This window comes from Alternaria arbusti, assembly GCF_024043155.1.
Source record: "Alternaria arbusti strain BMP 1465 chromosome Unknown scaffold_19, whole genome shotgun sequence".
In the NCBI taxonomy this organism is placed as follows: Eukaryota; Fungi; Ascomycota; class Dothideomycetes; order Pleosporales; family Pleosporaceae; genus Alternaria; species Alternaria arbusti.
The window spans coordinates 179,603-194,452 of NW_026249959.1; the positions used below are offsets into that span (position 1 = coordinate 179,603).

General features: G+C 51.9%; 7 protein-coding genes across 7 annotated transcripts; 5 read left to right on the forward strand and 2 right to left on the reverse strand.

Annotated features, from left to right (window-relative positions):
• Nucleotides 1-519: 519 nt before the first annotated feature.
• Nucleotides 520-1,443, forward strand: J4E86_009903 (uncharacterized protein; the record flags this gene model as incomplete). The annotated part of the gene is made up of 2 exons (XM_051450403.1): nucleotides 520-1,163; nucleotides 1,215-1,443. The coding sequence occupies 2 exons, from the start codon at nucleotides 520-522 to the stop codon at nucleotides 1,441-1,443; spliced, it is 873 nt and encodes a 290-aa protein (XP_051298324.1).
• A 627-nt stretch (nucleotides 1,444-2,070) lies between these two features.
• Nucleotides 2,071-2,986, forward strand: J4E86_009904 (uncharacterized protein; the record flags this gene model as incomplete). The annotated part of the gene is made up of 2 exons (XM_051450404.1): nucleotides 2,071-2,212; nucleotides 2,262-2,986. 2 exons carry the CDS (start codon nucleotides 2,071-2,073, stop codon nucleotides 2,984-2,986), a joined length of 867 nt encoding a protein of 288 aa, XP_051298325.1.
• A 458-nt stretch (nucleotides 2,987-3,444) lies between these two features.
• Nucleotides 3,445-4,964, forward strand: J4E86_009905 (uncharacterized protein; the record flags this gene model as incomplete). The annotated part of the gene is made up of 3 exons (XM_051450405.1): nucleotides 3,445-3,510; nucleotides 3,563-3,763; nucleotides 3,810-4,964. 3 exons carry the CDS (start codon nucleotides 3,445-3,447, stop codon nucleotides 4,962-4,964), a joined length of 1,422 nt encoding a protein of 473 aa, XP_051298326.1.
• A 1,896-nt stretch (nucleotides 4,965-6,860) lies between these two features.
• J4E86_009906 (uncharacterized protein) lies at nucleotides 6,861-8,096 on the forward strand (the record flags this gene model as incomplete). Its single annotated transcript, XM_051450406.1, has 2 exons — nucleotides 6,861-7,267; nucleotides 7,457-8,096. 2 exons carry the CDS (start codon nucleotides 6,861-6,863, stop codon nucleotides 8,094-8,096), a joined length of 1,047 nt encoding a protein of 348 aa, XP_051298327.1.
• Nucleotides 8,097-8,809: 713 nt separating this feature from the next.
• Nucleotides 8,810-9,682, reverse strand: J4E86_009907 (uncharacterized protein; the record flags this gene model as incomplete). The annotated part of the gene is made up of 3 exons (XM_051450407.1): nucleotides 8,810-9,397; nucleotides 9,456-9,594; nucleotides 9,654-9,682. The coding sequence occupies 3 exons, from the start codon at nucleotides 9,680-9,682 to the stop codon at nucleotides 8,810-8,812; spliced, it is 756 nt and encodes a 251-aa protein (XP_051298328.1).
• A 352-nt stretch (nucleotides 9,683-10,034) lies between these two features.
• J4E86_009908 (uncharacterized protein) lies at nucleotides 10,035-12,830 on the reverse strand (the record flags this gene model as incomplete). The annotated part of the gene is made up of 4 exons (XM_051450408.1): nucleotides 10,035-11,566; nucleotides 11,616-11,735; nucleotides 11,787-12,236; nucleotides 12,284-12,830. The coding sequence occupies 4 exons, from the start codon at nucleotides 12,828-12,830 to the stop codon at nucleotides 10,035-10,037; spliced, it is 2,649 nt and encodes an 882-aa protein (XP_051298329.1).
• A 1,158-nt stretch (nucleotides 12,831-13,988) lies between these two features.
• Nucleotides 13,989-14,807, forward strand: J4E86_009909 (uncharacterized protein; the record flags this gene model as incomplete). Its single annotated transcript, XM_051450409.1, has 1 exon — nucleotides 13,989-14,807. One exon carries the CDS (start codon nucleotides 13,989-13,991, stop codon nucleotides 14,805-14,807), a length of 819 nt encoding a protein of 272 aa, XP_051298330.1.
• Nucleotides 14,808-14,850: the final 43 nt, after the last annotated feature.

Consider the following 14,850-nt stretch of genomic DNA (forward strand, 5'->3'; position numbering starts at 1 on the left):
GATTGAGGTGCGGTGGACGGTAAAAGACCGTTCTCATCTCAGGTACAACAGTCGGCGCGACTCCTCTTCTTAATACTCCCAGGTTAAAAAGCAACGGGTTGCCGGACCGTCCGGTACTTGACCAGCAGCCGTGCACATTACCCCACATCCCGGTTAAGGAGCCTCATGACAGCAGCGTCTTTCACCTATATTAATGCGGCCTTACCCTGACGTCGTCGGGCCTACTATAGAATATTCCATCACTATTCTCCTGCCCATGCCATTGGTTAGCTGTCTACTTTCTGCAGTACCCCAAATGAATGCGCGGGTATCCCTATATTTCGGCCATGGAACAAGCCGGACGCGTGGGCACCGACATGTTCATCTAATATGAACCGTGCTCAGATGGACTTGGGGTAAGGAAGCGTTCAGTGTCGCGTTTGAGAATTGTATAAAGAGTGTCTCCACCCACCCACTATTGTCGTCTCATCCACATCCAGCGCATCCACAGTCTCTACTACATTCTTTTGAACCATCATCATGTTCACTTCTACGCTCATTACCTTGGCCTCAGTTGCCTCCACTGCACTGGCTGCACCCGCCCTTCACCCCCATGTCACTCGCGCCGCTGAGCCCAAGTGCCCCATCGTCTTCGACGGCCGTGTCCCTGCCAACATGACACCCGTCTCCTTCGACACTCAGGCCACCAACACGCTCTTCAACGCCGACTTCGTCAAGGGTAACAACCTGACCTGGTCTCAGATCCTGAAGTTCCCCAACGAGTCCTCGCGCTTCGATGGCGACAAGTTCAAGGCTGTTGAGGTGACCATCTCCGATGAGTCCATCTTCCAGAAGCAGCTGGGATTCCGCCGCGCCGGTCTGCAGTTCCTCAAGGATGCCCCTGACGGCGAGGGTGGCAAGGGTGTCAAGACCCTCCACTGGAGTGTCAAGCAGGACTCCGCCAGGCCTTTGAACCTCACCCACGAGTACCTCAACGTCTGGCACGAGGCTGCCGACTTCAGCAACAACCAGATCCAGTTCCAGACTGGATCTCTTATTGGAAAGAGCGATGCCGACAAGGACCAGTTCAAGATTCTTGACCGTGCCGGCAAGTGGCTCTGGAACGTTAAGATCGACCAGACCCAGTGGCAGAACTTTGCTATGACCCTCGACTACACTAAGAAGTACGTCCTTTCTCACTCCTAATTCCAGAAAATATACTAACAAACGTCCAGCGAGACAACCATCTTCTACTCCGCCGGCCAACAGGAGCTCAGGAAGGTCGCTGGTCCTTTGTCCGTCAACCTTGCTGGTCTCGGCCAGTTCCAGATGGGCATTCTCAAGAAGCCCACTGGTACTGACGATGTCGCCAACGCTGGTTTCCAGGAGGCCAACCTTGACGAGGGCCAGATCTACGGTGGTCTCTTCCTTGAGGACTCCAGCTCCGGCTGCGTTTCTCTCTAAGCGCATCGCCAGAATGGACTTTCATGTTGAGTAGATGGGGACGATGGGACGATTGTACATAGGAGGAAGATAGTGGTTGTATATATGGAACGTGTGTTCTTGCTTTGCGTGGGCGGTAGCTTTGTCGAATTACACGTGCTTTGCTTCATGACTAGACGTGCAGTATGAATCGTGGTACATTTTCCGTGCACTACAAATCGTCCCCATGCCATGCACTACTAAGACTTCCATCAATTTTTACATGCGTATTTCAAAGGAAATGCTCAAGTCTTCTGTTGTGGTTGCGGCGTTGGTCAGGCTGCAATGCGATTTCGGAGTTGCGTGATGACATGGCGCCGCGGAGCATACCGGACCACCATGCTCAGCTGACCCTACCAGTAAACCTCGAACGATATTTCGAAAAGTAGGACAAAGTTGAAAATGCTGAGGCTGAGACGAAGTGCCGTCAGGGTCTAGGACGGTGCCTGCCTATTCGGGCCTAGTGCGGACCCCAGCGGAATGATGGCATCACTCATGTCGACTTGGAAGTCTAGCCCACCGAGGTGACTCCACCGTAAGCTACGTACAAAATGTAGTCTCCTCCCACCACCGGTGTAACAGCCACTATACACGCAATCCCACGCTACAATGTCGAACACAGCCAACAGCAAGGAAGTCGCGCCGTCAATTGACGTGAAGAACCTCTGCTATGCCTTCCCCGATGGCTCGAGTGGGCTGAAAGATGTCTTCCTTGACCTGCCGCCCGGCAGCAGAACACTTTTGATCGGAGGTATGCAACATGAAATATTAGCTGTGAGAGTCTCGACTAACGATCCCAGCCAATGGCGCGGGTAAAACCACGCTCCTCCGCCTTCTCTCCGGCAAGCGCATGGCCCCGTCCGGCACCGTCCACATCGCGGGCATCGACCCTTTCAAGATGGGCCTTGAGGGCGTGACCTACCTCGGTCTGGAATGGGTGCTCAACCCCATCGTCCGTACCGACATCGACGTGCCCACGCTTCTGTCCTCCATCGGCGGCGACCACTACACCGAGCGCCGCGACGAACTCGTGCGCATCCTCGACATCGACCTCAGCTGGCGCATGCACGCAGTATCAGACGGCGAGAGGAGGCGTGTACAACTTGCCATGGGTCTGCTGAGACCATGGACCATCCTGCTGCTGGACGAGATCACGGTTGATCTCGATCTGTTGTCGCGCAGCAACTTCCTCAACTTCTTGAAGAAGGAGACGGAGGAACGACCTTGCACAATCGTGTACGCGACGCATATCCTGGATAACCTTGCAACATGGCCCACACATCTTGTGCACATGAGCCTGGGCAAGGTCAAGAAGTGGGGTAGCACCGAGGACATGGATGTCAAGGTCGAGCAGGGCGAGCGCATGTACACGGGAAATAGTCAGCTGGGTGAGCTGGTGTTGAAGTGGCTGCAGGAAGATTTGACGGAGAGGGGACCTAGGAATGGCAAGGGTGAGGGCGCGTCGTATCAAAACCTGGAGGGTAAGGGCGGTTATGGCGCTGAGAAGAGGGTGGAAAAGGAGTAGCACCGGGTGGTGAAGGAGAATACATCTCGGCACGCTTCAACAATGCGTGTCGATGGAGTTTCAACAGGCGTTTGGGCGGCACTCAACGATGATACCCCATCTTGTTCAACAGACACTTTTCATTACACGTACATTTCGCCTATAGCTATACGCGATACTCGCTCGTACACGATCCAATCCACATGTACGGCAAGAGTCAATAACACAGTATTCAACATCAACGATTTCGCTCACATCGCAAGACAAGACTATCTATAAACCTCAGATCGTGGGAAGTGAGATACTGCAAGTTGATCGATCCAACCTTGGAATGCTGAAAGACTATGCTAGTACCAAAGCGGAAAGGCGCATCCCCGCTTCACGCTAACCAACAATTTCGGACACTCAGTCATTGGCAGCCCGCCAGTCGTGCAATGAAATGCATGTTGCGATTCGCAAGGGCATTCAGGAGTATCAAAATGGCGCAAACGCCGCGAAAGCCTCTAATCACCATTGTCGGTGCGACAGGGACTGGCAAATCTGATGTAAAGCTCGTTTTGTTCAGTCACGCTTCATCTTGCTGACCACATCAGGTAGCTGGCTGTAGAAATCGCGCGAAAGTATAATGGCGAGATCATCAACGGTGATGCAATGCAACTGTATCGTGGGCTGCCCATCATTACCAACAAGATTACGCAAGATGAGACGAAAGGCGTTCCTCATCATCTATTAGGCTGCATCAGCCTTGAAGAAGAGACTTGGACTGTCGGGAAATTTGTGGGCGAGGCTTTGAGAACAGTACGACTGACTGGCGTGCAAATCGGGTAATTACTGACATGACCAGATCGATGAAATCCGGAGTAGAGGCAAACTCCCGGTCTTAGTTGGTGGTACTCACTACTATACGCAGTCACTCCTATTTCAGGATGCGCTATCAGATGAGCCAGAGCTGAATCTGAGTGAAAACACCCAGCCTCTGCCTATACTGGAAGAGCCGACTGATGTCTTGCATACCAAGCTCAGGGAAGTCGATCCTATCATGGCCGATCGGTGGCATCCGAATGAGCGGCGCAAAATCAAGCGTTCACTGGAGATATACCTAAGAACAGGCAAGCCAGCTTCGCAACTTTACAAAGAACAGAAACTGCAGCGCGAGGCCTCTGCTGCCCAAGCGGATGGCACAACATCGGATACCCGGTCAGGCCTTCGTTTCGAAACTCTCGTGTTCTGGGTGCATGCAAACAAAGACGTGCTGCATCGCCGTCTTGACGGCCGTGTTGATAAGATGATCGCCAGAGGTTTGCTTTCTGAAGTCGAAGAACTCAGCAGTTTCCGTGAGCGGCACGAAGCCGGCACAGGTGCCAGTATCGACCAGAGCCGCGGCATCTGGGTATCAATAGGATACAAAGAGTTTCTAGAGTACCAAAGCGCTCTTTCAAGTGGCTCGCGGGAGGCATCTGAACTAGAAAAGCTTAAGATTCTCGCGATCGAGAAGACACAGGCAGCCACCCGTCAATACGCCAATCGCCAGATCAAATGGATACGCATTAAGCTTCTCAACGCACTGATCACTGCAGGCCAGAAGAATACCACCTTCCTGGTCGACGGCTCCGACATATCTCAGTGGGAAGACAACGTCGTCAAACCCGCCATCACCATTACCGAGCAATTCCTCTCCGGCCAACCACTTCCCTCACCCTCGACATTATCGCAAGCAGCAGCAGAAATGCTGACACCCAAGCGCGAGTACGATTTAGGCCAGCGACCAGACCTCTGGCAGAAGAAGGTCTGCGAGACATGCGGCACGACGTCTATCACCGAGAACGACTGGAGTTTACACGTCAAGAGCCGAGCGCATCGAAAAGCGGTAGCTACAAGAAAGAAGCAGGAAAACGCACACAAGATGCGAAACGGTAGTGCGAAAAGCCCCCAAGCAGAAGTGATTGATGTTCTCGAACACTATCTAGATACCTTTCCTGAAAGTCAAGAGCCCAAATGAGTGGTGGGCTAATACAGCGGAGTTGAGAAGCCGCCTTCATTCGCTTTCCTCTCTTGTGCTCAGCAGCTGCACGCGCCGCCACACCCAGCACTAGGGATAAAGTTTATATTGCAGGCCGCATCGTTTTCGCAAGTCACCCAACTGCCCTGGCCCGCATCTGCAGCTTGCCAGCACCATTCTCCTAGGTTGCCACACTTCTTCCAGCAATAGCCGTCTTCACAGCCCCAATCGCGGCTGGCGCAGCTTTGCGCATGGACTTCTTCGAGGGGCTCGACGGCGATGGCGGTGGCGGTGGTGGCGCTGATGCCAATTAAGATTGTGAGGGTGGTGATGGGCTTCATGGTTGCGGCTGGACTGGTTGGGGGATTGGTTAGGTTTTGGGGTTTTGCGACGCCCTGGAAGACTTACGAGTTCGTGTGCAGTTGGTATTGGATTCGGATGTCTGGATGGACTTGTTGATCTGAAAAGTGTATTTGAGGAGGCAATGGGAGTTTGTCTTGTGCTTGAATGATCTTCACGCATTCTTCTTGTTTTTATATCCATCTTCTGGCACTATCGTCCGACTCAAAAGAGAATGCGACGCATCACGCGGCACCTCTACACCGAGTTCAGTATCACCCGAATTGCTGCACTTGCACTTCAGCGCAGTCGTAATGGTGTTCAGCGGAGATGATCTGAGGTCAATTTGATGATATTGTGATAGTGTTGCTTGCTCATTGGGAATCCGACCGTTGCGACTTCGTTGCATGCTTACATTTGCAAGATCTACCGAAGCCAATCAACGCTTTTTGGGGTCATAGACATGCCACATCGTGCGATGTCATCTTCACCGCTGCGAAAACGATGCGAAAGACGTTGGACACAGATACTCAGGTCCCAGGTCATCCGGGGTCGGTCTTCATGTCGCGCGATGTTCGAGCGCCTACCTGACTATCTGCCCATCTAGGCGCTGTTCGAGCTGGAGATCTATCTTGTTCTGTCATATCTCTTGACCTCGGCAGCTCGAACGTGTTCACCCGCGTTTCCAAATTAGCTTTACCTAGCCTGGCATTTCCGAGTAGCAACACATGGTTACCCATTTGCAAAAACAAACAATGCGCGATCCACTGCTGCAACACATAGGCGAGTTGTCGTTCGCCAATGTTGGCTATCCTGGAGTGACGACAGCAAAGCCTGGTATCTAGGTAGGCTCGATGCTCCACCTGCCCAAATGGGCAGCATACGTGGCCGAATAGCCTGACGCACAATGAGGTCTCCAACGACTGCGTTTGCACGCTTGCGCTTCGACAGGTGCCAGATCCTAGTAACGAGGGGAGATACCGAGAACACATTCCTTAGCGGATCACGTCGGACACGCGTACCAGCCTCCCGAGGTCTCGCCGTGTCAGCAATTTCCACCACAATTAGGGAAAACAAACGTTGCCCCGTCTACGGGACATTCGTATCCAGACAATAAACAAAACCCCTCACTGCTACGCATTGCTTCTCAAACTCTACACCTCCCTTCGCCGCAATGATGGATGACGATACAACCATGTCGTGGGTTAGCTCAAACGAACCCGCCCCAAATCTCGCAACATTACCTCTCGAATTGCGGGTGAAGATCTTTGGTCATCTCCGCAGAACACTCGGTTCCTCCCCACGACCGTCGTGGACAAGCTGAAAGAAGAGGACGAAGATGGAATAGCTGATTTGCTTGATCTATGTGTAACATCAAGTCGACTCCTAGAGGCTGCACAACCTCTGCTTTACGAAGCAGTACATATTGTGGGTCGCTCATATCTTCATGACGAGCCAGACGATAAAGACGAGGACGAGCTGAAAGAAGCGGTATCGACTTACGATGTTGAACATGGCATTATTCGCTAACTGACATGTCTCCTTCGCACCCTCAATATGCGTCCGCATCTCGCAAAACACATCAAACACATACGCAGCACCTACGGTCTAGGTCGGGCGATGCAGGACTGTCTATGGACCAAGAACGCGATGAGGAAAGCAATCGATGCCGGCCAGCCTGCCATGGTGGAACGTCTCAGTAATTCTCACATGGCCGATCTTTGGACCAAAATGTTCAATGATACTCCAGCGCAAGCACAGATAATGCTCTTGCTTTGGTTGAGTCCAAACGTATCAGAGTTGACCCTCTATACCTACGACGGCCCGCTGAGCCGAATCCTCGGCCTCGAACTTTCGTCCAACGTACCCAATTTCCACAAATACGCGAAACTCGACACCATCAATATCGATGGAGTCAACGAAGATGACGATGTAGCACATCCTGCTTACCCAGAGCCTGAGTCGTACGATAGCTGCATCTCGATACTCGAGGCTCTTCCCGCAATGCGTCATTACCGGCATAATCATCCGAAAAACATACTTGGTGTTCTCCAGATGTCTGTCAAGCGCCCTCCATTCCGGGATGAAGTGCTCGCAAACTTGCAAAGCCTTCATCTCGTTGACTGCCAAATAACAATGGAGCAGATGTTTAGAACCCTGCAACCGTGCCGGTCACTCTCGGATTTCCGCTTTAGAGCAGCTAACATGGCATTCGACCGCATGAGCGAGGATGAAATCACACATTTGGATTTCGTGGGCATCTGCGAAGCCCTTATGCCAAGCAAACAAACGCTACGATATCTTTACTTGTCTATGGGAAACGGTCCTCATACAGTACGAAATGTGGGCACCTACAACACACTTGCAGCTGGCACGTTGAAGGAGTTCGACAGACTCGAGACTCTGATTGTGCCTGCTGCAATTTTGACGATAACATCCGAAAAAGTTGACCCTGACCTGGAAAACTTTCACTTTCAAGAAGACAATTTGCAGATAATCGACCATTTACCCGCTTCCGTCGTCTTATTGGGCCTTAGCAACGATCAAACAGGACAATTCTTCGAGGAGAATGACCATAAGTGGTTGGCGAGAGAGGCTGCTGCGCAGTTGGCAAGAGGCCTGGTGCAATTGCCCAATCTTCAAGCAGTACACATCTTAGAATCGCAATCGTCGCAGATAGTTTATCCGAGAGAGCTTCAAGATCGTTGCGTGGAAGACGAGATAGATTTCGTCATAGAGAAGTGGATGGAGGACGATCGGCTCATGGTGAAGCATTATGGGATCACTACGTAGACGAACTCGTCATCACTCTATGCGTACTACTCTCAATTTTATCGTTACGTCTTGGAAGCTCAAAGGGTTCAGTGTTATCCTTCTATCGGTGACGTGTGCTTTACCAACGTCGCGTTGTGCTCGTCGCGCAGTACTTCATCCCGGGCGCCCAGCACAGGAAGCCGGTCATTTCTTGAAGATCGCAAACGTACTCTACATCAATCTACATCGATTAGGTACCCAGGTTCATTGACCACGTATTTATAGAGAGTAGCATGTATCTGCAGCGTACATTGTCGTCAAAGAAACTTTGATGACAGGTGCGCCCTCTCACTATGTCATCCCCGACGTCATCATTGCAGTATCTAATCGCTGTTCTACCTTTTCAGATCGCGAGAAGCACAAGATCGCACAGTTTCAACGTTCAAAAACCAAGCCGTAGTCGATCATTGATAGACTTTATCTTGGTAGCACACTCAGGCAAGCTTGTCGTGTTCGTGCACACGGGAAACAAGATGCGCATTGCGCAAGTGCGGTGGAGAATGCATTCGATCTGACTTTCCAACTTTACTAGACTAGACGGGGCAACGCTCCATTTACGCAAAATCGCTGGATGTACCACCGACTCCGTACAGAAAGACTTCATTGCAGCCTTCATATTGCTCCCACGCTTTCGCGCCTATAGTTTTCAGGCTCATGATTGCACCTGTCTCAGAGGGCCTTGTTCGTTGCCTTTAATTGTCACCCAGTACTGGTAAAACATTGGGCCTGCTACAATTAGGACAACACCAACTTGAGTTGCGCATCTTGAGCACAGCCTCTGCATTAACGACCCGACAATCGCAATAGCGGCACTGAAGGAGGCTTCCTTTACAAAATCCGTTGCAGCGCTGAGAGTGAAGCGCCGCATCTGCTGCAAAGGTCGGATACGCGAGGAGTAAGCCCTCGAAATCTTTCGTTCGGACAAAGTCGCTGTGCTTTTCGAATACAACGGAAGTTACGAGACGTCCCATAGCCCCATCAACGTTGACTTCAGTACCGTATTGAGCGCGGATTGCAGTGATGAGCATGTCTAGGTCTTTGACAGCTTCCATAAGTACTGCCTTCACATCTTCCGCAGCTGGCTCGTAGAGCTTGGCGATGTCGTACTTGTCGGCGACAGCGTGAATGCCGATTGGAATAAGAACGCGCTTACTCTTGTCATTGCCTGCAAGCTTCGCGATCTCGAGCTTGTTGTACGCGCCGGTGTAGATGAACTTGAGGAGGAACTCAAAGTATTCGGGGTCGTTTTCGTGTAGTTCCATAGTGGCTTCGGATGATTCCTGGAGATTGTTAGTGTGTATCCTCTCATCCAGATCAGCAGAGCCTTTGCTGACCTACCTTGAAGTTACCGGTGAATGTATTGAGAAAGTAATCGGACTCTTGACACAGCACCGCCTTATGCGCAAAGTATTCGCGTGTCTGACCTTTGTGTGTCTGTTTGATCTTGACGTCGGAAAGGGTAGGGTTGTTGAAGAGCCTTTAGTAAATCAGTATGGAGCACTCAATGAGTTAGCATGGTTGGCTTGGACGACTTACCCAGTACGCGATCGCTTTGATTCAGACATGTTGCGGACCTTGTGACCGGTAGGCGTCGCAGTGAGATGGGGCAGTACTAGAGCAGTGGGGTGGGTGCAAGTAAATAAGTTCGCTGCTTGTGCGCTTGAAGATATAGGGTTACAAGGAACTATGACCGTGTGAGCGCGCTAGGCTACCGCCGCTGAAGAAATGAATGAATACAGAAGATTGGAGAAGAGGAAATAAAAAGACTTCGCCAATGCATAGATGGAAACGACGATATCAGCCGTGGCATCGATCACACACTCGAACCACCTGGGCCAAGCTCCAATCATAAACCTTTATGGTCTCTGTTAGGAAACGTTTACCTTGACGCGCGCTCTTCATAATCCAACTGCATGTCTAGTTGCTGGCTTCCTGCGCCAATTGAAATTGGCTAACAAACCTCCGTTGCACAGCCGATCTCGGTGCACTTCCCACATCCCCTGTCTCGTCCTCATTCCTCATCCCCCACCCGCCCCCACCAGGTGTGTCAATGACAAAGCAATCTCCCTTCTGCACAGAAAAGTCCTTCCGTCCACCCAGCCTACACCACCGCCCACCAACCTTCTTAACAATATAATTTACCCCACTACTGCCATCCTCACCCCCAAGCATACCATATGGCCTAGTGACCCGCCTCTCACTAACAATTGAAGCATTCATATCGCGGTAGAACTCATACACGCGCTGAATCCCATTTCCACCATTCCAGCGCCCTTCTCCACCCGACCCATCACGTATACTAAACTCACGAAGAAGCACAGGGTAACGCTTCTCCAGTAGCTCCGGGTCTGTGATACGCGTATTCGTCATGTGGATGTGCACGCCTGAAGTGCCGTGCCAACCGGGTCCTGCGCCACTGCCTCCACATATCGTTTCTCCGAAGCCAAAGCCAGAGTTGGGGATGGGTGTGCCGTTGTCGTCGTGGTCGCCGTTTATGCCGAAGGAGAAGACGTTGCAGTCACCTTGGCTCGCGGCACAGGCTTCGAATGCGCGGATGACGACATCGGTGACGCGTTGGGATGTGATGGGGTTTCCTGCGCATACTGCGGCGTATGGAGAGGGGTTCAGGATACTTCCTTGTGGGATTGTAAAGGTGAGAGGACGGAGACAGCCTTCGTTGAGCGGGATGTCTTGGCGCTTGTGTTCAGCTACGAACGCGTCGTCCCAAGTTCCTTGATCAGGGCGCGAAACCATGAAGGTTGTGTCAGACCCTTCGTAGCGGAGGTTAAGAAAGTGCTCGAAACCGATTGTTTGGCCAGAGAACCCGTCGTTAGCCAGTTGTTCAGCCGCGTACTTCTCGAGCGACGACAGCCTTTCGTCAAGTTCATCGAATGAGGACTTCAGCAATACTGAGCACGGCTCCTGAACATCGCGAACGACGTCTGCCAATGCCATGCCATATGCTGACAAGATAGAAGAGTAGCGGTGAATCAAAATGCGGTCGATGCCCAAGTTAGCAGCAATAGCGCAGGCAGCTTGTCCGCCTGCGCCACCGAAGACCGCAAGATCGTGATCAGAGGTTCGGTGCCCCTTGGCTTCAGTGAGAGAGCGTATGGGCCGACACATTGTCTCATTCGCAACTTCCAAAAAGCCAAGAGCAAGCTCTTCGACAGTCTTCGTCTTTCCGCTAGTCTGTGACAGGTCCGCGTTGACCGTAACGAGTAACTCTTCAAAAGCTCGCTTTGCGCCTTCATAATCCAGAGGTTCATTCTCGTGCTTGCCGAAGATCTTTGGAAAGTACTCAGCCTGCAAACGTCCCAAGACAAGATTTGCATCTGTAACCGTCAGAGGTCCACCTTTTCGGTATGCTGCTGGGCCTGGATGGGCGCTTGCTGATTCGGGGCCTGCGAGGAAGAGACCGTTGCGATAGGAAAGTATGCTTCCACCGCCTAGAAACTTTAGTAACTATCCAGATCCATTGATTCGAGTGCTACTCACCGGCGGCAACAGTGTCGATCTCTAGCTGTGGAGATTGAATCGTCACACCAGCCGTGATTGACTCAAAGGTGTGCTCCAGTGTTCCCGCATACCGCGAAACATCAGTGCTGGTTCCGCCCACTGCGTAATTGTCAGCATACTTCCGACATGTTTCGCGAGCTTTAGACTTACTGTCGAATCCTATCACTGGCTTCCTCCGCTGTACATCAAAACATGTCTTGCTGAATCCGACAACACCTCCAGCCGGACCTGACAGGATAGCTTTGAGACCGCTGAAGTGCTGCCACCCCACTAGTCCTCCATCACTTTGCATGAACTCGCAACGAGCACCCTTGGTATCTTCCAGGCCGCCTACGAAGCCTTCACGAAAGCCGTCGATGTAATTGCGCGTCAAAGGCGTAAGGTACGCGTCTGCTGTTGCTGAGTAGCCTCTCGAAATGGCTCTGATCATGGGAAAGATCTGTGATGAGACTGATATCTGCGTGAAGCCGATGTCTCTGGCGATATCGGCAACCTGAAGCTCGTGGTTCGGGAAAGTATAGCTGTTGATGAGCGTTATCGCCAAGGACCGCACGCCCTTGTCGAACAGGACCTGGAGACCTTCGCGGGCATGTGTGCTGTCTACTAAAGTGTCAGCTAGGAAGCTACTTCCACGTCAAGTTACTAACCAATTGGTCGCAAAACGCGAATGGCTTCGCCGCCCACCCCCCTTTCCAGGTCATAGGAGTTGCGGTCAGGGTCTCGTAGTGTTGACTTGTCCTCGGTCGAATCGTGAAGTGTGACGCGCTCGTCAATCTCTAGTACATCGTCGAACAACGTCTCAGGCCTTCGGATGTTGAGGTCAAACAGCTTCGGTCTGGTCTGATCACCTATGCGTAGTAGATCTCTGAAACCTTTGGTGACAACCAACGCGCATTTTGTGGAGTTTCGTTCCAACAAGGCGTTTGTCGCGACTGTAGTTCCCATCTTGATCGATTCGATGTTGCTGGTGTCGATCTTGCCGCCGCGTGGTATGGACACGTTCAAGGCCTGCTCAAGTATCCTGCGAATACCCTCTGTGGGTGCATCGGCATAGTTAGTCGGATCGTTACTCAGAAGCTTGACTAGCACATCTGGTTTCCCTGGTACGATACCCAAGCAGTCTGTGAAGGTACCACCGCGATCTATAGCGATGCGGATGCCTGCACCCTGCGGCGGCTGCTCAACGAACGGCATGTTTGGTGGACGATCAAAAAAGGATGTATCGAAGAAGAGATAAGACGCAGTGTTTCGTGGTCTAAACGTGATGTATGTCCCTATAGGTCCCAGGAATTTGAGGTAAGCCACCGTCGTGCCAGTGAATAGATCAGGGTATGAACACGCCAAACAGGCATCGCCTGGTCAGCTGTTTCGTCACGCGCCATTGGCTGTAACGACACCGATGCCGCAGGGCATATCGTTCCGAAGGCATGGCAGTGCGGGTTTGTAATGCCTATCGCGTCGCGTTGAGGGTGGAGTTGCTGCGCATTCCGGCAGGATGAGGATGACGCGCGATTGCCGATCCCTTCCCAGGAAACACGCTAATACTTCACTAGCGCGGCGCGAATGAACCCCTCAGTGAATCCTTCGAAGTTCCGACGTTCCTCTCCATCGGAGCTCAGAGTCCGAAAGATTGGCAGGGGTCGATATCACGCTCTCCACCAAATGCTGAGTGGCTATGCGATTATGAGCATGGGTTGCAGCGCGCATGCCGAGGTCGCAAAATGATTCGACTGCTGTTCATGGCAGCGTCGCCGTGATCTGCCTGTAAGACCACCATCATTGTCGCATCTGGGTCCTACCAATATGACCGAAAGCATCAATCTGCAATTGGGGTGGCCGTCGCCGTCACTCTTTCCATCGGCTCAACTTCTCGACGGCGCGACAAGCGTACTTAACTCGCAAGCAAAAACCGCAGCCTCACTAATCTACGGCCCGGATGCTGGCTACGAACCACTTCGACGCATTATCGCAGCATGGCTCACTTCCACGTACGGACGCGGTTCGGAACTTTCGTTCGACCGCATCTGTGTCACGAACGGGGCATCGGGGAACTTGGACAACGTTCTGGCACGCTTCACTGAGCCAGGCTACACGCGAAACATTTGGATGGTTGAACCATGCTACTTTCTGGCATGTCCTATCTTCATGGACAACGGGTTCCAGGGGATGATGAAGGGTGTGCCGGAAGACGATGAAGGGCTGGATGTGGAGTTCTTACGACGAAGTCTTGAGGAGGCAGATCAATCGACAACACACGCTGCATCGATGCGAAAGACGGGTGAAAGATATAAAAAGCTTTATCGACACATCATCTATTGCGTTCCGACGTTCTCGAACCCAAGCGCGAAGACCATGTCGCTTCGGCGAAGACAACAACTCATTCGCCTCGCACGAGAATTTGATGCCCTCGTGGTTACCGACGATGTGTACGACATACTACGCTGGCCAGTGGATAAAGATGGAAGCTATGAGAGCCTCGGTGACGTACCTCCCCGAATCGTCGACGTCGATCGCACGCTTGAAGGAGGCCCTAAAGATGAATGGGGTAATGCTATGAGCAATGGTTCGTTCTCAAAGATCATAGCACCGGGTGTACGAGTAGGCTGGGCAGAAGCGACTCCTGCGTTCACGCTTGCACTGTCACAAGTGGGTGCGACTAGATCTGGAGGCTGTCCCGCACACATGGCTGCTTCATTCGTTCATGAGGTGCTTGAGTCTGGGTTGTTGCGCAAGCATCTTGAAACCAAAGTTCTTCCGACGTTTCGGGCTCGCTATTATGCTATGCTGGAAGGGATAGAAAACTTTCTGGTACCGCTGGGTGTCACTATCTCTACTGGGAAGCCGTACAATGAGAATTCTGGCCAAGCGAGCGGCGCGGACACTAGTCCTGAGGAGTCTTCTGCGCAAGCTGGAGGCTACTTCATTTGGTTACTGTTACCAGAAGGTCTGGTTGGAAAGGGTGCTGATTTGGCTGCCAAAGGCTTGGAGAAATACAATGTAAAGTTTGCATATGGGGACATGATGCAAGTGCAAGGAGACGCTACATCCGCCGTTCGTGCTGCAAAGGGCTATGGAAATGGCATACGTTTGTCATGGGCATGGCACACCGAAGTAGAGATTCTTGAAGGTATTAAGAGATTAAGTGCATTGATCAAGGAAGGTAGTAAGTAGGTCTAAATCTACAATATGTAGTTGATACATATCGGATCGGTGG